Source organism: Poecilia reticulata, chromosome 20 (genome assembly GCF_904066995.2).
Source record: "Poecilia reticulata chromosome 20, P_reticulata-male-v2, whole genome shotgun sequence".
In the NCBI taxonomy this organism is placed as follows: Eukaryota; Metazoa; Chordata; class Actinopteri; order Cyprinodontiformes; family Poeciliidae; genus Poecilia; species Poecilia reticulata.
The window spans coordinates 33,037-58,664 of record NC_088849.1 but is presented as its reverse complement, the minus strand read 5'-3'; the positions used below and the strand labels follow the sequence as shown (position 1 = coordinate 58,664).

The following is a 25,628-nucleotide window of genomic DNA, read 5'->3' as shown; positions in this document are numbered from 1 at the left end:
AAATGTTGCAGCTGTGGTCATTTTCTATCGGAGCTGCGGTTTTGCTCTGGCAGTGTGAAACACCGGAACTACATAATACTACCTTGAGATGTGAATTTTACTTTCCCTCTGGATTAAAAAATTAAATACATTTCATGTATAGCTATTGGCTTACATCTTTTAACTTCACTACCCAAATCCAGAAGGTTGCACAAAAATAAAGCGGCAGAATATAATTATAATTCTATGCTTAGTGAAATAATCAGCTGATCTGAGTCTTCATCATTATGTTTGCGTCAACAATGAATTTCTAAAAGACAAAATGAAACCTGGGTTTATTTCAGTGCATCAGAACCACAACCTCGAGATTCTCCATTGCTGAGTGTGGGTGCTAACATCAGCAAAGAGTTGAGCTCAGCTGTTGCATGCTCATGGTTCGCCCACAATAGTGAGGAATAGACCTTATAATGGTTCTGGGGTCGAACGAAACCACACACTTAGTGTTAGTGTCCGACTTGCTATTGGAAAAGCACCCACATTTTTCAGACCAGATATGGTGAAGTGACTTCACACCCTATTCAGTTGATAGTAGGGTGTAAACGTTCTGTGTGTAGATCACAGAACGAAAAAATAATCTGAAAGGAACCTTTGTGAAAAAACCTGAACCTGTGCTAGTTTCACATTTTCAAAGAAAATTGAAATTTCTCCCTATTTTCTTCAATTTTTTTATATTTTACATTCGAATGTGTTGAACCAGAGTGCTGTTCAGTCAGTTATTGCTGGTCATTGACTCTTAGGTAACTATTGCATAATGAAAATAATATTGGATTTTCATCTTTTATCCATCAATCCATACATCCATTTTCTGCCGCTTATCCGGGGTCGGGTCGCGGGGGTATAGGGCAGCCTTGGCGTAGTCCAACTCTCACCGGAAACGAGCCTGACTTAGTGCCAGCAATGCGGACCAGATTCTGACACCGGTCATACAGGGACCTGACAGCCTGAATCAAAGGGCCCGGTACCCCGTACTCCCGGAGTACCCCCCACAGGGCCCCCCTGGGGACACGGTCGAACGCCTTCTCCAAGTCCACAAAACACATGTACACTGGTTGGGCGAACTCCCATGCACCCTCCAGGACCCTGCTGAGGGTGTAGAGCTGGTCCAGTGTTCCACAACCAGGACGAAAACCACACTGCTCTTCCTGAATCCGAGGTTCGACTATCCGACGGACCCTCCTCTCCAGGACCCCTGAATACACCTTACCAGGGAGGCTTAAGAGTGTGACCCTCTGTAATTGGAGCACACCCTCCGATCCCCCTTTTTAAACAGGAGGACCACCACCCCAGTCTGCCAATCCAGGGGAACTGCCCCCGATGTCCATGCGATATTGCAGATTCGTGTGAGCCAACACAACCCTACAACATCCAGAGCCTTAAGGAACTCCGGGCGGATCTCCTCCACCCCCGGGGCCCTGCCACCGAGGAGCTTTTTGACCACCTCAGCGACCTCGTCCCCAGAGATTGGAGAGCCCAACCCAGAGTCCCCATGCTCAGCTTCCTCAACAGAGGGCATGTTGGTGGGATTGAGGAGGTCTTCGAAGTATTCCACCCACCAGCCCACAACGTCCCGAGTTGAGGTCAGCAGCGCACCATCCCCACTATAAACAGTGTTGGTGCTGCACTGCTTCCCCCTCCTGAGACGCCAGATGGTGGACCAGAATCGCCTCGAAGCCGTACGGAAGTCTGTCTCCATGGCCTATCCAAACTCCTCCCACGCCCGAGTTTTTGCCTCAGCGACAACCCGAGCTGCATGCCACTTCACCCGCCAGTACCCATCAGCTGCTTCTGGAGTCCGACAGGAAAAAAAGGCCCAGTAGGACTCCTTCTTCAGCTTGACAGCATCCCTCACCGAAGGTGTCCACCAACGGGTTCGAGGGTTGCCGCCGCGACAGGCACCAACAACCTTGCGGCCGCAGCTCCGATAAGCCGCCTCGGCAATGGAGGCACGGAACATGGTCCACTCAGACTCAATGTCCCCCACCTCCCCCGGAACGTGTTCGAAGTTCTGCCGGAGATGAGAGTTGAAGCTCCGTCTCACAGGGGACTCCGCCAGACATTCCCAGCAGACCCTCACTACATGTTTGGGCCTGCCAGGTCTGACCGGCTTCCTCCCCCACCACCCGAGTCAACTCACCACCAGGTAGTGGTCAGTGGACAGCTCTGCACCTCTCTTCACCCGAGTGTCCAAGACATACGGCCGCAGATCCGATGAAACGATGACAAAGTCAATCATCGAACTGTGTCCTGGTGCCAAGTGCACATATGGACACCCTTATGCTTGAACATGGTGTTCGTGATGGACAATTCGTGACGAGCACAGAAGTCCAACAACAGAACACCACTCGAGTTCAGATCGGGGGGACCGTCCCTCCCAACCACGCCCCTCCAGGTCTCACCGTCATTGCCCACGTGAGCGTTGAAGTCCCCCAGTAGAACAAGGGAGTCGCCAGGAGGGGCCCTCTCCAGTACCCCCTCTAAGGACTCCAAAAAGGGTGGGTAATCTGAACTGCTGTTCGGCCCGTAAGCACAGACAACAGGCCCTTCCGACAGGTGGTGAGCCCATTGGAAGGGGACCCACGTCTCCTCTTCGGGCTGAGCCCTGCCGGGCTCCGTGGGTAAAAGCCCGGCTACCAGGCACTCGCCATCATGCCCCATCTCCAGGCCTGGCTCCAGAGTGGGGCCCCGGTGACCTGCGTCCGGGCGAGGGAAAACCAAGTCCAATGTTTGTCTCCATCATAAGGGGTCTTCAGGCTGCGCTTCGTCTGGTTCTTCACCTAGGACCTGTCTGCCTTGGGTGACCCTACCAGGGGCATAAAGCCCCAGACAGCATAGCTCCTAGGATCATTGGGACACTCAAACCCCTCCACCACGATAAGGTGGCAGCCCAAGGAGGAGGGTCTCATCTTCTAAATATACCTTCATTTGTATTCAACAATAGGACAGCCTATTTTTAAATTTATATTTATGAACTGTTTTTCCTTTATATGACTTGGACGTTGCTCAGCAACTAAAGTCTGAGCAACTGTTAATAACAGTGCACAACTTTGCTTACATTTAAAGCACAAACATATAAATTTTTCAAAATGTGCATCAATATTGATTAAGACAAAATTACACCTTACAAAGATATATCTTAAATGTACATAACATGAAATTATTCTTGTATGAGGTCTTGAACCGTGACTCAGTTGCTTTAACTGAGTTTCTTTTAAACAGAGCAGTTAAACATTGACTGCTCTGCTTAAAAGTGCTGATGTTTTTAGGGACGTATTTCCTAAAAACATTTTGCTCATCTGCTTCCCCATCCCTTGATGTTGTGTCCATGAAATGGCTGTCAACATGGAGTTGGAGTCTGAAACCCTGATCTAGTAGGTGCAAGTCAAGTAAATACTGAACAGCAGAATGTGCAAAATAGTATAAAGCATTTCAAATATTTATCTATGCCAAATATTCATCTATAATTGAATACAATAATCGTCTTATGAAAATAATACAGAGTAAACTAAAGATGGATGTCTGAGCATCAGGCTGCAAAAATATACCAATTCTTGCTTTTTTTGTTTTTTAAATGAAATTAATATTTTATAATTATGCGTTCTAAAAAAGACCCATTGCTGCTTCTGTTGGCTCCATATGTCAGATCATGGGGGTAGGTGACTGGGTAGCAGTTGTGTGTGTGTTTGGGTGTGTGTGTATTTTAATGCAATAAGACTGACATATTGAGATTTCTTTGCACAAGCCGTGTGCAGCTGTTTAGCATAGCAGCATAATGTCTACCAAAGAGACTGTGATGTCATGTAATGATACTGGAGATTTTTTGGCAAGGCTTTAGTGGCTAGATGGTGTGTATATGTTACTTAGCTACAGCCACATGACCTGTTTTTCTCATTGGTATGAAGGATTAGTGTAGCTGAAAATTAGATCATACGGAAATAATGTCTGGTAGTGTGAGGAACATTTACAGGGTGTCTTTTCAGCCCCGAAAGAGCTGAAGTTCTGATCTGAACCATCATTAGGAACTGTGTATTTGCAGGAAGAAAGGTTGGCCAGCATTACAAAGCAGTTTGTTAAGCCTGCAATGAATCTGTTAGGTGTGCATAGACAATTTGAGATTTAACGACTGCAGGACTTTCATCACCAACATTATCTTCTTTTTCCATTTACTTAATTTTTCTGTCATACTTCTTCCTCCCATCAATATTATCCTGTCTAAAGTTTTGTTCCCATTGCCTATTGATCTTTCATCATGTAATGTTACCATAATGAGATAAAATCAGAGTTTTCCAGATCTGACACAGCACATGTAATTGCAAGGTACACAATTCTGGTCAGAGATTTACATTCACTTATCCAAGCATGGGATTTAAATAGTTCTCTAAAACTGCAATGAAATAAAGAAAACAAGAATTGGACAAACACATTCTAATTTGATATGAATTTTATCCAATACAGAGTTTTCCTGTGACGTCACACTTCCATGAACGTTGTAACTGACAGCTATCTTGACAGGCTATGGAGTTTCTATGACAACAATAAACAAGCCAGAGCTCACCTGGTTCCTATTTAACCTAATATAAACAATATAAGTTCATTACAACTACTTGAGTACTCTACCCACCTGTGACAAATATCAATAATATTTACTGTAGTTCTTACTGCCAAACTAGCTAAACAAGCTTAGTTAATATAACTGGGTGCACTATGCATTGTGCATGGGGTTATGCATAGCGTGCATCTTACCAGGTGTGAGTAGAGGGAGCTTAAGGCAGACTTACCATAGTAAGATGACACAATCATTCTGGTTCAGACTTGTGGGAACTATGTATAGAGGGATTATTTATTTGTAAAAAAAACAACAGCTGTGTGTGCAACTTGACTGCAGAAAGAGGAGACTGGCTTTTACACTCCCACTGGTTGCCATGGTTACCCACATTTATCTTGCTGTTTTAACATTAGGTAGCATGTCAGCATACTACAGTTGCTGGTCACAGCATGACAAGTTATGCTACCTAATTGACATTAGTGACCCATTAATGACCTCACACATTACATCGGTGTTTCTCAATTATTTTCTGTTATATCCCTTCTAGGGATCATAATTTTTTTTTGCGTGCTTTATTGTTAATTTTCCATTAACAATAAAAAGATAGGTTTCGTTTATTTCCTGGCCTTTTCCTGTGAGCTACAGTTACTTGCTTATGATTGAATATTAGGACCAGGCTCTGAGTTTTTGATTTGGGTTTTGAATATGAGTAAAGTTGGATGAGAATAAAGTCGTAATTTTATAACTTTTCACCATACTGCACTAAATTGCAGAATACTAGGGGTCTTGTACGGTTATAGTTGGCACTGGTTTAACTAATTAGTAAATGCTAAATCTTTTAGCAAATCAGAAGCAAATTTTCAGCCCCAGGACTTTAAAACAACTGCTTAAACAACTTGTTATTTAATAGAACAAGACCTGCTGGTTACTGTTGGATTTAGAGGAATAAAATGTTCAACTTTTTTACTCGTTGTTTTCCTCTAGTCTTCCGAATCCAGAGTTCTTCATGTACACAGTGAAAAACACACAAAGAACAACAATTCACCATTCAACTTCAGACATATCCTCCTGACTACCAGTAGTTTATTTTTGTCCTCTGTAGAGGACATTTCTAAACTTGAATATCTCCCACCCCCTGTATTCTACTGAATTAATTCCTTTTGGTATCTAGAGACATTTAGGGCTTTTCAATGCTACCACATGTGACGGGGTGGGACTTTTGTACGTACCTTTTTCTCATTCATTTTATGGGAAGAGACAAAGTAAGTGCATAAAACTTTTTATCGTGCAAATTACTAGTGAGTAAAAAGAAGAACTTGATACATGTGAAGTAATGCAATTTATGTAAAATAGATTAAAATGAATGAATGAGGGCACATTTAAGTGAGATTTGACAACAATTTCACTGAAAGAGTCTCAAAAACTCTGATGGAGTTGACAAAAATCCAAACTACCTCAATTTATATGATGTTATTCTGAAGGAGGCCATATTGTAGCTCATCAGGTCCATGAAATCTTTATAATATACCAAAATTAAGCTTTTATTTCACAAAATTTCATCAAAGTTTTGTAAATTGTCAGTTATGGTGTTGACACATCATGGTTGTGACAAACAACGTAGGAATAAAAAGAAGAAAAAACTAAAGAATAACATAAGCTAACCAGAGCTAACTAGCCCTCTTAGCAAAGGAAGAGAAGGGAAGTGGTCATGGGGTCCTCACATGTTCTGGTGCCCCCAATAATGCCTGATTTTTTTTTACATTCTTTTCATTTCTGACGGTGTTGACAAAAACTAGGGACAAATTTCAATTGAGTTGGAAAATATATAAAAATTGTTTTTAATTCAATTTATTGATACCTTTATAATTATTTAGATGACTACTTATACTTAATTGTCATAATATATAATTTTAGTATTTCTTTAATTGTTTTAAACTATTATAATGTATTGAGTTCTGCTCCTGGACAAGGGATTTTACAGGCAGCATCCACCGACTACAATGTTTAAAATAAAAAAATATTCAGCAAATACTTGGAAAATATACATTGTTGTGATCACATGACCCAGGTTAGTTTAGTCAGATATTTGAAAAAATTACATTTTATGTGTATTTTATTCAAATTTTGCGCTTTATCCATAGGACCTGTTTTGTCCCTATTCTCAAGAATCACTGAGATAGACTGAGGAGAGGGAGAAATAATGATTAAAAACCTTAATAGTATAGAAGAGATAGTTCATAATTTTAATAAATATTTTGTAAGTGTGGGGCCTAAGTTGGCTGAAGAAATCCCAGAGCCCACATTAAATAACACATTAGTTAGAAATCCAGACTCCATGTTTCTCACAGCGGTGAAAGGAAAAGAGATTATAGATATAGTGAATAAATGTAATAATAAAAGGTCAACTGACTGTGATGGTACTGACATGATAATAAAAAAGTTGATTGTGGACATTATTCAGCAGCTAACATATCTGTAATCTGTCAATTCAAACTGGTATATTTCCACAAAAAGTGAAAATTGCAAAAGTCATCCCACTATATAAATCTGGGAATAGACATCATTTTAGAAATTACAGGCCTGTTTCATTACTTCCACAATTCTATAAACTTTTGGAAAAAATATTTGTTACTAGAATGGATAGATTTGTTAGTAAACACCAACTACTCGCTGAGGGTCATTTAGGTCACAAAGATCCACAGCGATGGCAGTTCTTCAATTAACAGAAGAGGTGACCAGTGCATTAGATAAAAAGAAACCTGCTGTTGGGGTATTGACTTAAAAAAGCATTTGATATGATTGATCATGAAATACTCATAAAAAAACTCGTGCGTTGTGGTCTAAGAGAAGTAGTTTTGCACTAGCTGAAAAGTTATCTCAGCAACAGGCAACAATTTGTGCAATTGGGTGATTTCCAGTTTGTGGTGTTCCCCAGGGCTCAGTATTGGGCCCACAGTTGTTTCTCTTATACATAAATGATATATGTAAGGTTTTCAAAACACCTAATTTTGTTTTATTTGTACAGATGAAAATTTACAGCAGCTTTTGCTAGAAATTAATTTAGAGTTATGTAAACTGAAAAGTGGTTTGATATTAACAAATTACCACTAAATTTAGATAAAACCAAGTTTTAAAGGGCATAGCGATTTACAAATAATAATTGATAATGTGACTGTGAAGAGAGAGACTGAAATTCTGTTTTTGGGAGTATTGATTCATAATAAGATCTGTTGGAAACCTCATATTAAATATATTCAATCTAAAATAGCTAGAAGTATTGCAGTTCTCTCTGATGCTAGAACATTTCTAAACTCCCCTGCGCTTCAGATTTTTTACTGTTCACTTATTTTACCATATCTAAGTTACTGTGTGGAAATTTGAGGCAACACTTACAAAACTTCACTTCAACCACTGTGCACATTACAGAAAAGAGCCATTGGAATAATTCACAAGGTTGATTTTTATTGTCATACCAACAATTTATTCATAGATTCTTATTTCCTGAAACTCACAGATTTGGTAGAGTTTCAAACTGCACAGTTTATGTATAAAGTTAAAAACAAACTATTACCAGAAAATATTCAAAAATTATTTACTGATAGAGTGGAAGGATATGATTACAGAGAAAACCTCAACTTCAGAACTTTGAATGTTCGAGCAACAATGAAAAGAATGTGCATTTCTGTCATTGGTGTGAAAATCTGGAATAAACTCACTAAAGAGCTAAAGCAAAGTCCAAGCATGAGGTATTTTAAGAAAAGACTCTAAATGGTTATTAATCTTTTGATTAAGGATGATCTTTTGTATAAGGATGAACATCTATGATGAATTTGGCTGGGAATTAATGCGTTGTGGATGACTTGGTCAGTTGGGTGTAGGTCTGTGTATGTGTGTGTAAATATATGTGGGTGTGTAAATAGGTATATATTATTTATGTATATATGCAGATAGATGCATATGTACATATATGTGTGTAAAGAATTACTTTCATCTGGTTCAGGAAATATTACTATAGTTATTATTATTTAATTTTTTTGTTGGAAAGGATACTTGAAACAGGAAGACTATGCTATGAATGAATGGAAAAGGGGTATAATTATATAAATTAAACTTCATCATACTCCTTTTCAGACTCAGTCACCAAATAAGTGCTGTATTTCCATGTACACAACTTATTTGTATTATTGTATGTATATTTGATAGTAAGGTATTGTATTTATTTATTTACACTTTGTTGATGAAATGTCTGAAATAAATTAAGCGAACAAATTAATATTAACCTAAACTACATAAAAAATGCATCTGAATAGCCTATGCTAATATGATTATAGTTTTACAGGTAAAATTAGTAAGTGACAGATTTATTTTTAGTGCTGTCAGTCAAAAAAAAGTCCAGCGCAACCTCTGGTCCTTATTTCTTTACAAAACCTAATAAAAAGCATTTTGCATACTACACTGAAATTTGACCAGTTTCTGTTTCCTGTTGAGAGATGCATCCTTCACTATCTGTTTCTCTTACTACTGGCTCCACTTAAAGATGAACAGCAGCGCTCTCTTCTGGATGGTATTAAAACTACAGTACTGAAAGAAGATCAAAGACACGTTATTAGTCGATTTAAATTAGTTTTAATCTACCAAACCATTATTCAACAATTAATTGTAAGTTGATTAATTGCTTGCATGGTTAGACAAGTACTAGGGATGCAAACAATCCCTGTCACTATGTCACAACATAGTAACAGTTTTAACAAATACATGTAATTTTTTTTTCTTTATAAACGTTACATAGTGTGTAACTTTATATCCTGCTCGCATAATGTACCATGTTTAAGTTCAGTACTTTTAATTGACCCTGAAGTATAAATTCATCATATTTATGATAATTCTGTAATATCTGCGACAAGGAAAGTTTCCACTAACTTATAATTTCACAGATGGGGAGTACCCCTTAACTTTTTCAGCTAGCTGGTTTTAGAGTCACTGATCACAAGAGAGATCCTTCTGGACTGTTTTTGTTTTACGTTTTTGCTTTATTGGCCTGAGCAGTTTTCATGTGGTTTTGTCTCATTGAATGAATTCCTACATAATCACAGTTTTTTCTGTTCTGAATTTGCAGCTGATCAGTGATGGCAGTGTAGTGTATGCTGAGGGCCTTTGGGACCATGTTACCATGGACATCCAGGAACTTGGCTTCAAGGCTGGTGATGCCATCGAAGTGATTGATGCCACAAACAAGGAGTGGTGGTGGGGCCGCATCATGGACAGTGAGGGCTGGTTTCCTGCTAGCTTTGTACGGGTGAGGTCATCTCTGCTGGCAGTACTATTTCATTGTGATTGCTAAGACCAACACATATGGAGTCTCAGCTTATTACCAATATATCAATTGTTTGTTCAGCATGTTTGATACAAGTAAAAACATATAAGGTAAGTTATATATTTTGCCCATTAAGGATTTTAACTGTATTCTCTCAAGCTGCGTGTGAACCAGGATGAACCTATGGAGCAACTTTCAACCCATCTGGAGGAGTCCCAATGTGGAGATGGGGATGGAGCGGATTTAGGTTTGTCATTAGGCCCTGGGTTACCCTGCAAAGAACAGATGAGAGCCAACGTCATCAATGAGATCATGATCACAGAGCGAGACTACATCACGCACCTGAAAGACATCTGTGAGGTCTGAAACTAGACCAACTTGAATTACTTTTGGATTTGCACTCATTTCATTTAGTTACATTTTTTATATAATAACTAATTTCTACAATTATGCAAATTACATTGTTGCTTATTGATTTCAAATATTTTTCTACATTTAAGAGAATCATGTTAAGTAACTTAAATGTGTTCTACATATGTTATTTCTGAGCTTTTCTTTAATTTATTTTTATAGTACAAAATTCTGTCATTAGTGAAAAGAGATCATTTAACATGCTAAAATCTGAATAAAATAAAACCCAACACTTTTTAAAATGGTACTTCCTGTGGATAGACATAACGTCCTGGGTCATAGCAATAGAGTCCAAGCCGAGTGTATGTTTCAGCAATAGAGAAAATGGGCTTTAAATTTAGAGCACTGTCATGGCAGGCAGTTTAATTATTTCTTCCTGTTCTCAGATTATGTTTTTTACTTTTTATTTTCGGAGCAAAAAGCTCAGTCCAGTCCAGCCATCTCTGATCCTTATTATGTTTTTCTCAGGGTTACATCAAACAGTGCCGTAAGAGGACAGACATGTTTACTGAAGAGCAGATTAGAACCATCTATGGAAACATTGAGGAGATATACAGATTCCAGAGAAAGTTCCTGAAGGGCCTGGAGAAAGAATTCAACAAGGGGCAGCCCCATCTTAGTGAGATAGGCTGCTGTTTTCTTGAACATGTAAGATAGATGTTCTAATTTACTTTTAAAGCAGGTTGAAATCTCTTTTGACTTATTCCATTAGGATATGTATTTAAGATTTGTCTTGAATCATGTCTTCATGTCTTGATGTCCAGCAAACAGATTTCCAGATTTATTCAGAGTATTGTAATAATCACCCCAACGCCTGTGTCCAACTCTCCAAGCTGATGAAAGTCAACAAGTACGTGTATTTCTTTGAGGCCTGTCGATTGCTGCAGAAGATGATTGATATTTCTTTAGACGGCTTCCTACTCACTCCAGTGCAGAAGATCTGCAAGTATCCATTACAGCTGGCTGAGCTCATCAAATACACCAATCCTCAGCACAGGTGACTGGTTTTAATTGCTGTTTACAATGAGCCAATATTCTACATCACAAACATTAACTTTTATGTGTGTCATCAGAAAAATCTAAAAACCTTGAAGTTTAGATTGGAGTTTGCTTCTTAATGTTAACTAAAATACACTATAGCTACACTTGATATTTACAGTAATTATTTACATGAACTGTTCCACAGTACTTCATATATGCCTTTGGAAAAATGTATTTGCTCCAAATTACCTGAGTACGATGGAAGAATATTTGTGTTTGAGGGAGATATTTCTTAGGGACGCACCATATTGGGCTGATATTTGATATGCCCTTTGTACAGCTCTCACCTACCAACATAGATTTTAGCTGACTTTGATTTCTCTTTGAAAACCAGAATAACTGAATAATTATACTGATACTTTCTGGGGAACTAGAAAATTGAAGTGGGTTAATATGAAATATAGTATTCAAGGTTTCTCCCCAGTGCAGTGGTTTCAAACTTAAATCCTCGTGGACCAATCTCCTGCAACTTTTAGATGTCTCTGCGCTTCAACACAGCTGGTTCCAATTTTAACTCATTTGATTTATTTTTGCACTCCCACAAAGTAAACTTGCCAACTCATTTAAATTTTAAATGAACAGTTAACTATTTTAGCCTATATGGTGGACTGCCTATGCTTCCCTACCACTGGTTTTAACAAGTTTTGTGGTGGAAAACCTCTATGGTCATTATTCAATGTTTTCCTGGTGAGTCTTCAACAATAATTACCTTTAAGTAGGTACTTTTCATTAACTTCACACTTCTGTTCCCTAGTATTTTTTTTACATTCCTCTTGGATTTGTAGGGACTACAAGGATGTGGAGGCAGCCTTAAAAGCCATGAAAAATGTCGCCAGGATGATCAATGAGAGAAAACGGCGCCTTGAGAACATTGACAAAATTGCCCAGTGGCAGAGTTCCATAGAAGACTGGGAGGTTTGAAGTGATGAATTGTTCTGAAATCTGTTGCATGATACTGTAAAGTGTACCTCTGACAGGTATGAGAAGCAATTAGCAGCCGTGTAAGTCTGTTCTGATCCATGCAGGGTGAAGATGTTCTGGTCAGAAGCTCTGAACTTATCTTTTCTGGGGAGATAAGTAAACTATCCCAGCCACAAACTAAGAGCCAGCAGAGAATGTTTTTTCTCTTCGACCATCAGATGGTTTATTGCAAGAAGGTACTTTTGTAATTTTCTTTTTCTTAGCATATGATTAATAAATGAGGAACATCGCTTTCTTGGCCTTGTGTGTATAAAATTCAGTATCAAATATAATCTTCGCTCCCAGGAGCTCAACAAAAGTTATTTTCCTATGGTACATGCCACCAGTTGCAAAATGTCTTCAAAGACTTTTGAGAAGTCAACTATTCAAGTAAAAAGCGGTTTCATAAAGTAGAATCAGCCAGGTAGGACAACAACTCATTGCATTACATTAATGGCATGTTAAATCACAAAGTAGGGTAAGCAGTTAATGAGGCACACGATGCACAGAGGTCACCAACCTTCTGCAAAGTCAATAACAACCTTCTAATTTCATGTGGCCTTATGAATGAAGTTGAGACATTGCGGAAAAAATAAATGTGATTTGCAAATGCTTTCAACCTATATTTAATTGAAATTCACTACAAAGACAAGATATTTAATGTTCAAGTGGATAAACTTTTTTTTTCTTCCAAATAATCACTCATTTGTGAATGCCTATGTCTGAAACACATTCCCAAAAAGTTAGGACATGGCAACGAAAGAAAGCTTAGGAATGCTAAAAAATATATTTGTTTGGAATATTCTACAGGTGAATATGTTAATTGGAAACAAGTGAGGGTCATGACTAGAGTATAAGTTTCCTCTGGGCTGATGTGTCCACTCTTCAAATTGTTTTTGGAAAACATGGGCGTTGTGTCCTCAGAGTCAGGGAGGAAAAGAAAAGGAAAATATCAGCATCTGTGATGGTGTCTAAGATCATAGTATGTTAGTGTTGATGGTATAGGTACATTGCAAATCTGTGAAGGCACCATCAATGCTGAAGCGTACATTGAGGTTTGGAAAAAGATATGATTCCCATCCAACCAACATCTTTTTGAGGGAGTTCTAGGATGACAAAGCGAAGCCACATTCTGCACGTTACAAAATTCTGGCTTCAAAGTAAAAGAGTGTGTGTACACCATAAAGTTGGAGAATTTAATCATCACTTGTTGATAGTCACAAAAATCTGTTTAATATAAGCCAGCACATAAATTATTAGTATTGCAATGTATTATATATGTTGTTTATATACTGAAATTGACCAAAATACCCTGTTAAATCAAAAGAGAGAGAAAAAAAGGAAACCAAAATTCGGACAGCGTTTTACCAGGGGGCCTAAAGTGAGGAGCCCCGCCCCCTTGCTCTTCAGACAGAATTTGGGGAAGAAGACGGCGGTCGTTCTTTTTTTTCTCACTGTAGCTGTTCATCTTTACAGGTTAGTGATATGAAGCTGGTGAAAACTGTCCCCCTCTAAAATGTAAAGTAACAAGTTAATTCGGAACTTATTTTGTAATCACATGCAAAGACGTGCTTAAGCATTAAAAAAGAGTGATTTCTGCTGGGATCGCAGTTAGCTTTAACGGTCATATAACGGCCGTTTTAAAGATCGCTACATGTATCAATAAGCTCCGTTCCACTCCCCGATCCAACAATGGTGTCCTGACATGCATTGTGTTTGTTATCTGTTCAAAGGAAATATTTATTATAGATGTTACAACTTTCCCCCTGCTGTGTAATCAATTCCACTGTACAGTCAGTTATATAATTATTCAAAGCCCATTAGAATTTAAAGTATATTTGATCATCTTAATATGTCCATGTTAAATTATTTAACCAAGAACAACATCATTAATTCTTTCATAATTATTACAACTCAAAGAAATTAGTGCCCTTAAAATTTAGCTGCAATTGAGAAATTGGTGTTTTTTAATGTAAATCTGTGAGCTTTAAATTGATTGGTGAATTGTTTTGATTTGGCGTTTTGATGTTCTCACAGTTGGTGGGAGCTGATGCTATTCACTGAGGTGAATGCTATGTGGTTGTTTGAGAACAACAGGACACAAGGACATGATTACACAAAGAAATGTTCATGATTTCAAGAATTTGTAATAAAGAGACAGAGTTTGGGGAAGAAGACGGCGATCGTTTTTTTTTCTCACTGTAGCTGTTCATCTTTACAGAGAACAAAGGAGAAGCGGAGAGACATCAGACGAACAAAAAAAACATCATTTGTTACAATTGTCCACTATGAGCTGAGCCGAGACGTGTAACAAACTGTGGGGGCTCATCCGGCATCTCTCCTCATCAAAACCATTCGGAGAAGATCCAGAGATACCAGAACCACGTGACCAAGGTGACAGTACACAGCTGAAGACCAGGAGTCAACCCGTGGGTGTCCTTGGTGAGAGATCAGAGTAGGAAGGAACCGCAATCCTCCACCGGAACTGCGCTGCTGATCCTGAGGTCAACGTATGCTGATCACCGAGGAGCCACATCGCCGATCCAGAAGACAACTCACTCTAGCTGCAGCTGAGCCATTTTGCTGCAGTGGCTCAGCAAAATGGCTTCATCTCTAGTTGAAGCTGAGCCAAGTTGTTGATCCAGAGGACAACGTACGCTATCTCCAGAGGAGTCAACTCATTGATTTGGATCACACCATCACGTAATTTCTCAGAGGACTGAACTGGAGGACTGATCTGTAGTAGAACCAGATACCATGGCAAAAGTTTGCAAAGAGTTAATATGGAACATCAAGAAACAACTTTTCAAACTCTCAAGCGACAATGTTTATCAGGTGGCAAAAGACATTGCTATTAATAGCCAGCATGGAGATGAACTGGACCCAAACGATGAAGAAAGCTGCGTGGACTTTGTCACCTCCTTTTTGCAGTCTGATGCCTTTCTCAAGTGGGAAGACAAAGGTATGGGTTGGTTGCTGGATTTGAATGATGTGATATATAAGCTAATTAACGCTGATGCTACTGATAATTCTGGAACGGGTGTGTTAAATGATGTTTGTGTACTTCTTGCACCTAGTCACACTCAGTCTGTAGCAATCAAAACACTCCACATCTCAACCCCAAGCTCACTGTAACAGTACAGTCATGCAGTCCCAACCTGACTCTATTACCCAACCCAACAAAAAAATTTGGTCGGTAGAAGGACTGAGACAGGTGTATGAAGAACTGGGCAAGAAACTCCGACAGTATGAATCTATTGTGACCCCACCAATTCCAGTTTCTCTCCACCAAGTTGAGTCATAACAGGCCATAAATGACCCCAGATCAACCCGTGTGTCTGAAGGACCTCTCCTACCTGCAGTGCAAAGATTTCAAAGTACATGGTGGTCAGGTAGGATATCAGAGCTCTGACTTAAGCTACAACAACATCAGTAAACAAATCAATGAGGGAGTAAAAGAGGGTTTCACAAAGGCAGAAGTGGTCAGGGGGGTGTAGAGGATCATAAAAAAGGAGCCTTTAAAGACATGCTCGTGAACAAAGACTCAATCACTGTATCTGAGCTCAAAGGCTTCCTCAGGTCCCACCTTGGTGAGAAAGCATCGACTGAGATGTTCCAGGAATTGATGCGTGCCAGGCAATTAGACCAAGAACCACCTCAACAGTTCCTGTACCGCATGATTGGGCTAAAACAGAAACTCCTTTTTCAAACTCGGCACACCAGTACAGACGTCACATATGACCCCAAGACCATCCAAATTGTCTTTCTCCATACCATATACAAGGGTTTAGGAATGAAACATGCAGACCTCTGACAGAGATTGAGGCCCCTGATTGCAAAACAGCCAAGTTACAAATGAGGAAATCCTCAGTCAAGTCATGAAAATCATGAGTGATGAGAATGAGCACCAACGTAGACTGTGCCAATTCCCTAGACAAAAGACGACACAAGCACACAGTACCAAAGTTGAAACAGGAGGTGATTACAACGAGTCACAAGACGCAGCAGCAGACAGTAAGAATCTCCAGACAATAGGACAGCTCACTGCTCAAGTTGAGGCTTTGACTCAGATGGTGGCTTCATTGATGGATCTGCATGCAGCTAACCCACAAGTGTCTCAGCCTCTAACTAGGTCAGCCCATATGCAACCACACCCTCCCTACCAACCATCCTCAAGAAGCGGCCACAACCTCTGTTGAGGCAACCTGCAGCTCAGATGAGGGGCAGGGTGGCTCGTTGCCCTGTGTGTACTGAGCAGAACTCACATGAGTGTAACCACTGCTTTACATGTGGAGAAGCAGGCCACAGGGTGATTGGTTGTTTGAAGCGAGTCAAGCCACAGGGACTCAGTCTCTGATGAGGGGCACTCAGAGACCGGTGAGCAATTCCAGTCCTGAGCAGTAGATCAAGCGTCAAGTCAAATAGCAAGATGCCTCCAACAAAGACAATGTCAGGAGCCTCATACACCTCTCAGCCAGAGAACAGTCGCCTGTAAAGCACCCCTGGAAAGAAAAGCCTGCTGAAATGCCTGCTTGATGGCTACCCGAATACAGCCTTATTTGATTCAGGGTTGCAAGTGAGTATAATCGACCAAGAATGGTCAATTATACTCGACCATCTCTCACTGTCTCACTGTACAATCTCAAATTGTACAGTGAGACCCCTTTCTGAGCTATTAGAGGAGGAACTCAGTGAGTTTCACCCATCCACTGTACAGCACTGAATGGCCTGTAACTGCTTAGACACTGTCAACTTAGCAGGAAACGATGACTCCAACCTGACCATACAGGCTCTTTATCTTGTCAGTCAGCTACCCCTGCCCCAGCCCTTCTTGGAGATCATTAAAAGGAAGGAGTCCTCAGGTGAGGCTGTTGCCACTGTGATCAGTCTCCATCATGAGGCATTTGGGATAGAGGAGGAGCAGGTGGAGGCCATTGTGAGTTTCATCCAGGTGCTGCTCAGGGCATATGATGATCTAGTCACAATAAGAGTGGGTAGAGACCACACTATTATTCCCCCTGGCAGAACAGCTCATGTGTGGTGCAGGGTACCCCCGAATTTTAACATCTCTGACCATTTTGTCATATATGAGCCTGCAGAGGGGAGAACTGCTTTAGGACACTTGGGTGTGGGGGAGGGCCTCTTAAAAGTCAATGAGGTCAGGCGACCATATGTTAAAGTGCCCATCTCCAATCACTCAAAACATGAGGTCACCCTACCCAAAAGAACTCCCCTGGGAACCATCCAAAATGGCATAAAGGTTCTGGAGACCAACACTCCAGGGTCCCACTAAAAAAATGGCTGCAGTTAAGGTCAATGGAGTTACATCCTCCAGCTGCTCTCCAACTGACTCCTGGCTCCCTCCTGTCAAGATCAGTCACTTAAGCCTCGAACAACAACAGGTGTTAAAGGAAGTACTCTGTGAGGAGTGTGGCACCTTCTCCCATGACGGTGATGACATTGGATGCATCCCTTCTCTGCAGATGGAAATTAGGACTAAGGATTTTATCCCAGTCCAAAGAGTCTATGCATCCATTCCAAAGCCATTCTACAAAGAAGTGAAGGAGTATATCCAGGAACTTCTGATTAAAGGTTAAATTGTGAAGTTTCAGTCTCCATACACAGCCCGTCATATGTATCAGGAAGAAAGATGGATCCTTACAACTTTGTGTTGACTACCGGCTCCTCAACAACAAAACTACCCGACCGCCACCCCCTATCTAAGACCTCACTGACTACCTGGGTGGATATGCTTGGTTCTCGATTCTGGATCAAGGGAAAGCGTACCATCAAGGCTTTATTGCCGAAGGATCAAGGTACCTGACCACGTTCACAACCCCATGGGGTCTGTACGAGTGGGTCCGAATACCGTTTGGGCTGTTGAACGCACTGGCAGCTATTCAAAGGAGCATGGAGGGGACACTTGATGAGCTGAGAGATGAGTGCTGCATTCCATACCTCGATGATGTTTTGTGCTTCTCCAGATATTTGAAGAGCATGTGCAGGTGTTATGCAGAATCCTCCAAGCCTTGCAGTGCCATGGTGTAAAGTTGAAGCCAGAAAAATGCGAGCTCTTTCGCAAGGAGGTCAGGTACATTAGCCGGTTGGTGTCGGCGGATGGAGTAAGGATGAACCCCAAAGATCTTGAAGCAGTACAAGCACTGAAACACAAGACACCACAAACAGTTGGGGACATCAGGCAAATGCTCGGGTTCCTGAGCTATTACAGAACATACATGCAGGATTTTTCACGTATAGCCAAGCCCCTGTATGACCTGCTTCAGTCAAAGGCCGACACCTCTCAGCTTAAGTTGCCACGGGGGAAAACAAAAGGCCACCAGCAGTCCTCTCGAACCCCAATAAAGTGGACCAAAGAACATCAATAGGTGCTTGAGCAGCTCATTGTCCGACTGACCAAACCCCCAGTGCTGGCATACCCCGATTTCGACCGCCCTTTCACACTTCACACTGATGCCTCCCAAAAAGGCTTGGGTGCGGTTCTCTATCAAGTCCAGGATGGAAAAAATGAGGGTGATGGATATGGGTCACGCACACTGATGCCAGTGGAACAGAATTATCACCTACACAGTGACAAACTCGAATTCCTGGCATTGAAGTGGGCAATGTGTGACAAGTTTCGTGATTATCTGTTCTATGCCCACATTTTACAGTCTTCATGGACAACAACCCACTCACATACATCTTGAGCACTGCCAAGCTTAACGCAGTCAGTCACCGGTGGGTGGGGCAGTTGGCCGACTTCCACTTTGACGTCAAATACCTACTAGTTAAAACTGCCATTGATATCGACACCTTGTTGCGATGGCCCCTGGATATAGACACCTTTATGGCTGAATGCTCTGAAGAACTATCAGAGGACACTGTTTGTGCTGCATGGGAAGGAAGCCAGAGAGCTCAACAGAGAGATGTGGCCTGGGTGGCAGCCCTCAACTTATCACCTCCTAGCCAACCCCAGTTTGAGGGTCTGCAGACAGTCGGTCACGATGAGCTGGTGAGGGAACAAAGGAAAGACCCCGCCATTAGAAAAGTTGTGGAGTTGAAACAAGCCAAGCCACTAACAGAGGATGAAAGAAATAAAGTTGTTGGACACACAAGGAGGCTGCTGAGAGAGTGGGGCAAATCATACCTGGAGGATGACCTGCTCTACAGAAAAACTGCGAGTCGACAACAACTGGTTCTGCCCATCACATATAAACAGTTCTGACTCACCTCCACAACAATATGAGTCATGTCGACGTTGAAAAAGTGCTGAGCTTGGCAAGGGAGCGATTCTACTGGCCTTTCATGAAAAGCAATATAGAGGAATACATCACCAGGAAATGCTTTTGCATCAAACAGAAGAAACCAGTCACAAATGAAAGAGCTGCAATGGGAAGTATTACATTGACTTCACTTCTCGAGCTGTTATGCATCGATTTCCTTCACTTGGAAGCCAGCAAGGGTGGGTATGAGTACATCCGGGTCATGACTGACCACTTTACCAGATTTTCCCAAGCCTATCCCACCAAGAACAAGGCTGGTAAGAATGCAGCCAACTGAATTTTCAATTATTTCATCCCAAGATTTGGGTACCCGGCCAAACTCCATTATGACCAGGGTGAGGAGTTCGAGAATGAGCTCTTTAAAAATCTCAGATGATTAGCTAGTGTGGCCCATTCAAGAACCTCCCCATATGACCCCCAGGGCAATCCGGTCGAACAACTAAATTGTACCTTACTGGAGATGCTCCGGACTCTGGGGGAGAAAGAGAACTGGAAAGATCACCTACCTCATGTGCTTCATGAATACAACTGTACAAAACATGAGGCCACAGGGTTCTCCCCGTACTATCTGTTGTATGGTTGATGTCCTCGCCTCCCTGCTGACATCCTCTTTGGCCTCATAACAGACCAGGAGGCCGAAATCAAAGAATCAAGTGGGTATGCCGAGAGGTGGGCTGGAAAAATTACAGAGGCATATCGGATAGCCAATGCAAACAGCCAACAATCCTGCTTAAAGGGAAAGACATACTATGACAAGAAGAGCAGAATTGTCATCCTTCAGCCTGGGGACAGAGTCCTGGTACGCAATCTCAGTGAACGTGGGGGCCCTGGAAAGCTGAGAAACTACTGGGAGCAGCAGATCTTCATCGTCAGAGAGCAGATGGGTGACAACCCCGTCTACAAAGTCAGCCTGAGGGAGGAGGTCGGCCAGTTTGCACTCTGCACCGAAACCTACTGCTACAAGTAAACAATTTATCATAGCCGGTCCAGAACCTGACTACAAGAACAACAGGGTCACAAAGGAAAGCCAAAAAGAGTTCAAATGACCTTCAGACCAGACATGCTGTATTGCACTCAAACACAGATGACTCTGACAAAGAGGAGGATGAGGAAGCACCTCGTTACTGGCTTCGAATACCTGTGGAGAGACCCAGACCAAATATTCACCCACCTGACCAAAATTCTACCGATGCTTTCCAAGAGATAGCTGAAGAGAATGAAATCAGTTTGATGGAAGCAATCCCGACCGAACCTGGACAGGAAGGAGAGTGTGTCAGAAGTGGAAGGCAGGGGTCAAGCAGAGGAGATGAACAACATGTTGAGGAGCTTCAGCCCACATTCCTGGAGGACATACAGTCTGCCCCTCAAGAAGACAATACTCCTACACATTGACACGGAACATCCAGTCCCCCTGAGACAGTCTACAAGAGAAAGACGGCCAAGATATATGTTTACTCTGGGTCAACCAGCTTACCAGCCACGCCCCACTGTGAATACAATTGGAATCCAACCAATGCAGTGTATGCACCAGTGTTCCCCCCCCCCCATATTTCCATCTTATCCAACCACCACCCATTAGCCCCTACCCTTACCTACCTGTTATGTATCAAACACACTGTAGATAGAACACCTGGGAAAGATAGTTGAATACCTGAACCATACATACATCATACATTACATATCCATCTACTGCAAAACATACATCATACACTGCATACTCACCTGGTGTGACCTCCAACATACAACACTACACTTTTTTGTGCAGTTTTGAAAAATTTATGTTCAGTCAAGTTATTTTGGAGACAGTCAGGAGCCACCTTTGTTTGTTGGGAAGTGTGTGATACACCATAAAGTGGGAGAATTTAATCATAACTTGTTGATAGTCAAAAAAAATCTGTTTAAGAATATAAGCCACCACATAAAATGGTTAGTATTGCACTATTGCACCTTATCGTGGGGGAGGGGTTTGAGTGTCCCAATAATCCTAGGAGCTATGCTGTCTGGGGCTTTATGCCCCTGGTAGGGTCACCCAAGGCAGACAGGTCCTAGGTGAGGAACCACACAAAGCGCAGTCCGAAGACCCCTTATGATGAATACAAATTTTGGACTTCGTTTTCCCTCGCCCGGACGCGGGTCACCGGGGCCCCACTCTGGAGCCAGGCCTGGAGGTGGGGCACGATGGCAAGCACCTGGTGGCCGGGCTTTTACCCACGGAGCCCGGATTGTCCATTACGAACACCATGTTCAGGCATAAGGGCGTTCATATGTGCACTTGGCACCAGGACGCCCTAGGCCGCAGTTCGATGATTGACTTTGTCATCGTCTCATCGGATTTGCGGCCGTATGTCTTGGACACTCGGGTGAAGAGAGGTGCGTAGCTGTCCACTGACCACTACCTGGTGACGAGTTGGCTCTGGTGGTGGGGGAGGAAGCCAGTCAGACCTGGCAGGTCCAAACGTGTAGTGAGGGTCTGCTGGGAACGTCTGGCGGAGTCCCCTGTGAGACAGAGCTTCAGCTCTCATCTCCGGCAGAACTTCGAACACGTTCCGGGGGAGGTGGGGGACATTGAGTCTGAGTGGACCATGTTCCATACCTCCATTGCTGAGGCGGCCTATCGGAGCTGCGGCCGCAAGGTTGTTGGTGCCTGTCGTGCTGGCAACCCTCGAACCCGTTGGTGGACACCTTCGGTGTGGGATGCTGTCACGCTGAAGAAGGAGTCCTACCGGGTCTTTTTGGCCTTTGGGACTCCTGAAGCAGCTGATGGGTACCGGCGGGCGAAACGGCATGCGGCTTGGGTTGTCGCTCAGGCAAAAACCCGGGCGTGGGAGGAGTTTGGAGAGGCCATGGAGACAGACTTCCGTACGGCTTCGAGGCAATTCTGGTCCACCATCCGGCGTCTCAGGAGGGGGAAGCAGTGCAGCACCAACACTGTTTATAGTGGGGATGGTGCGCTGCTGACCTCAACTCGGGACGTTGTGGGCCGGTGGGCGGAATACTTCGAAGACCTCCTCAATCCCACCGACATGCCTTCTGTTGAGGAAGCTGAGCATGGGGACTCTGGGTTGGGCTCTCCAATCTCTGGGGACGAGGTCGCCGAGGTGGTCAAAAAGCTCCTCGGTGGCAGGGCCCCGGGGGTGGATGAGATCCACCCGGAGTTCCTTAAGGCTCTGGATGTTGCAGGGTTGTGTTGGCTCACACGACTCTGCAATATCGCATGGACATCAGGGGCAGTTCCCCTGGACTGGCAGACTGGGGTTGTGGTCCCCCTGTTTAAAAAAGGGGACCGGAGGGTGTGCTCCAATTACAGGGGGATCACACTCTTAAGCCTCCCTGGTAAGGTCTATTCAGGGGTCCTGGAGAGGAGGGTCCGTCGGATAGTCGAACCTCGGATTCAGGAAGAGCAGTGTGGTTTTTGTCCTGGTCGTGGGACACTGGACCAGCTCTACACCCTCAGCAGGGTCCTGGAGGGTGCATGGGAGTTCGCCCAACCAGTCTACATGTGTTTTGTGGACTTGGAGAATGCGTTCGACCATGTCCCTCCGAGGCCATGGTCTTGAGCCGGAAAAGGGTAGAGTGCCTTCTCCGGGTCAGGGGGGTCGTCCTGCCTCAAGTGGAGGAGTTTAAGTATCTGGGGATCTTGTTCACGAATGAGGGAAGAAGGGAGCGGGAGATCGACAGGCGGATTGGTGCAGCATCTGTACCGGTCCATCGTGGTGAAGAGAGAGCTGAGCCAAAAAGCGAAGCTCTCGATTTACCGGTCGATCTACGTTCCCACCCTCATCTATGGTCATGAGCTTTGGGTCATGACCGAAAGAACGAGGTCACGGGTACAAGCGGCCGAAATGGGCTTCCTCCGCAGGGTGGCTGGGCTCTCCCTTAGAGATAGGGTGAGAAGCTCGGTCTTTCGGGAGGGACTCAGAGTAGAGCCGCTGCTCCTCCACGTCGAGAGGAGCCAGTTGAGGCTCGGGCATCTGGTAAGGATGCCTCCTGGACGCCTCCCTGGTTAGGTGTTCTGGGCACGTCCCACCGGGAGGAGGCCTCGGGGAAGACCCAGGACACGCTGGAGGGATTACGTCTCTCGGCTGGCCTGGGAACGCCTTGGGATTCCCCTGGAGGAGCTGGAAGAAGTGGCTGGGGAGAGGGAAGTCTGGGCCTCCCTTCTGAAGCTGCTGCCCCCGCGACCCGACCCCGGATAAGCGGAAGAAAATAGATGGATGGATGGAATTTATTATATATGTGTTTTTTTATATACTGAAATTGACCAAAAATACCCTGTTAAATCAAAAGAGAGAAAAAAAAGGAAACTAAAATTCGGACAGCGTTTTACCAGGGGTCCTAAAGTGAAGAGCCCCGCCCCCTTGCTCTTCAGACAGTTTGGGGAAGAAGATGGCGGTTGTTCTTTTTTTTCTTACTGTAGCTGTTCATCTTTACAGAGAACAAAGGTGAATTGGAGAGACATCAGACAAGAAAACAACAACATAATTTGTTACAATTGTCCACTTCCAGCTGAGACGTGTAACAAGTGCAGATACTAGAATGCCTTGATAATAATCCAGGCCCGTCTCCCATTGAAATGGTGTGGTGCATGATGAAGCTTAGGCATAAATTCAACCTGTGAGACTCTCTTCAGCCTTCCGGCATCATTAATTACCACACCTGCGCCTCAGCCAACCAGCACCGGATCGCAGCTCTGCCCCAGCCAATCACCTTGCAAGAGCTCCTTCAAAAGGCCAATCCACTAGGTACAGCCGTGCTTCGACCCACCTACTCCCTGTCTCCACCCTCATCCTCCCGGGAATCTTTCAGGCTCCCTCCAGGCTCTTTCCTCTCAAGACTCCTTCCTCTCCAGGCTCCACTCCACCACCAGTGTCTGGGCCCAGGGGAAGACTACCCTTAGCTTCGCCTCAAGCTCGCGGTGATTCTCAGCACGCATGTCTTCTGCCGGTGTCTGAGCACCAAACGTTTGGGCCAATAAAACTTTCTAACTACTGTTTTTCTCTGTGTGAGTCTCTACATATTGAAATGAAGTGCAAATTATGACAATAGAAACCCTGGACTGTTGAGCAACTGAAGTTGTTCATCAAGTAAGAATGGGAAAGAATTCTACCTACAGAGCTTTGTGTGCTCAGTTTGCACACAAGAAAAATTATGTTAAACAATGATAAGCAAGTCCCTGTCCCAACTTCTTTGGCTCGTGCTGCAGGCATCTAAGACCAAATAAGAGAGTATTTAAAAAAAACAAAAAAACAATTAAGTTTATCTATTTGAACATTGCATATCTTGTCTTTGTAGTTTATGCAATTGAATATAGATTGTAAAGTATTTGTAAATCACCATATTCTGTTTTATTTATGTTTGAGTGACCATCTGCCACAACCGGCTGGGAGTTTGAAAATATAAAGGATACACACTGATCCAGGTGTACTTTCTATATTCAGCAAACAGCAAAGAGCAAATAACAGCAACTTCTTTAGTGGTTTATTTAGGAGACAAGTATAGCTAAACAGATGGGCTCTGAGGCAGTTTTCAAGTCAATCGGGTGGTAGACAGCAGTTATCTACCGTCTTATCCACAGCAATATTTCATTCAATTACTTTGTCTGCTACGGAGGCAAGATTAAATACTGAAAGACACGAAGTTACAGTGGCTCAGCCAATTCCCCCCCTCCTGGAAGGTGTGGCAGCTAAATAGAAGGCCAAACTAGGTGTGTTGCTTTGATGAAAAGAAAAAACATACAGCTCTGGAAAAAATTAAGAGTCCACTGCACTGAACCCCATTGAAAACCTCATGGTTATTCCACCAAATATTGATTTCTGAACTCTTAAAACATTTGTATTATTGTTTCTAAATTAATATAAATTGTTTTCTTTGCATTATTTGAGGTCTCAAAGCACTACATCTTTTGTTTTTGGAAAACATGGGCGTTATTTTGTTATTTTGACCGTCTCTTATTTTCTGCAAATAAATATTAACTTTTTGCTTGGAATTTCAGAAACATATCAGTAGTTCATAGAATAAAAGTACACTGTTCATTTTA

At 42.7% G+C, this 25,628-nt stretch overlaps 1 protein-coding gene across 9 annotated transcripts in view; it reads left to right on the top strand.

Annotated features, from left to right (window-relative positions):
• Positions 1-25,628, top strand: part of arhgef4 (Rho guanine nucleotide exchange factor (GEF) 4) — an 87,543-nt gene that overhangs the window by 54,052 nt on the left and 7,863 nt on the right. For 6 of the 9 annotated variants that reach the window (XR_536409.3, XM_008438224.3, XM_008438225.3 and 3 more), the window contains 6 exons: positions 9,699-9,878; positions 10,056-10,256; positions 10,776-10,955; positions 11,072-11,304; positions 12,134-12,263; positions 12,374-12,505. Coding sequence is in view for 6 of the 9 variants with exons in the window: in XM_008438224.3 (XP_008436446.1) it covers positions 9,699-9,878; positions 10,056-10,256; positions 10,776-10,955; positions 11,072-11,304; positions 12,134-12,263; positions 12,374-12,505 (1,056 nt within the window). In the remaining 3 variants the exon portion in view is untranslated. Of the gene's footprint in view, positions 1-9,698; positions 9,879-10,055; positions 10,257-10,775; positions 10,956-11,071; positions 11,305-12,133; positions 12,264-12,373; positions 12,506-14,529; positions 15,271-25,628 lie in introns of all 9 variants that reach the window. The other 3 variants (XR_014085250.1, XR_014085251.1, XM_008438226.3) reach the window with 2 other exon arrangements.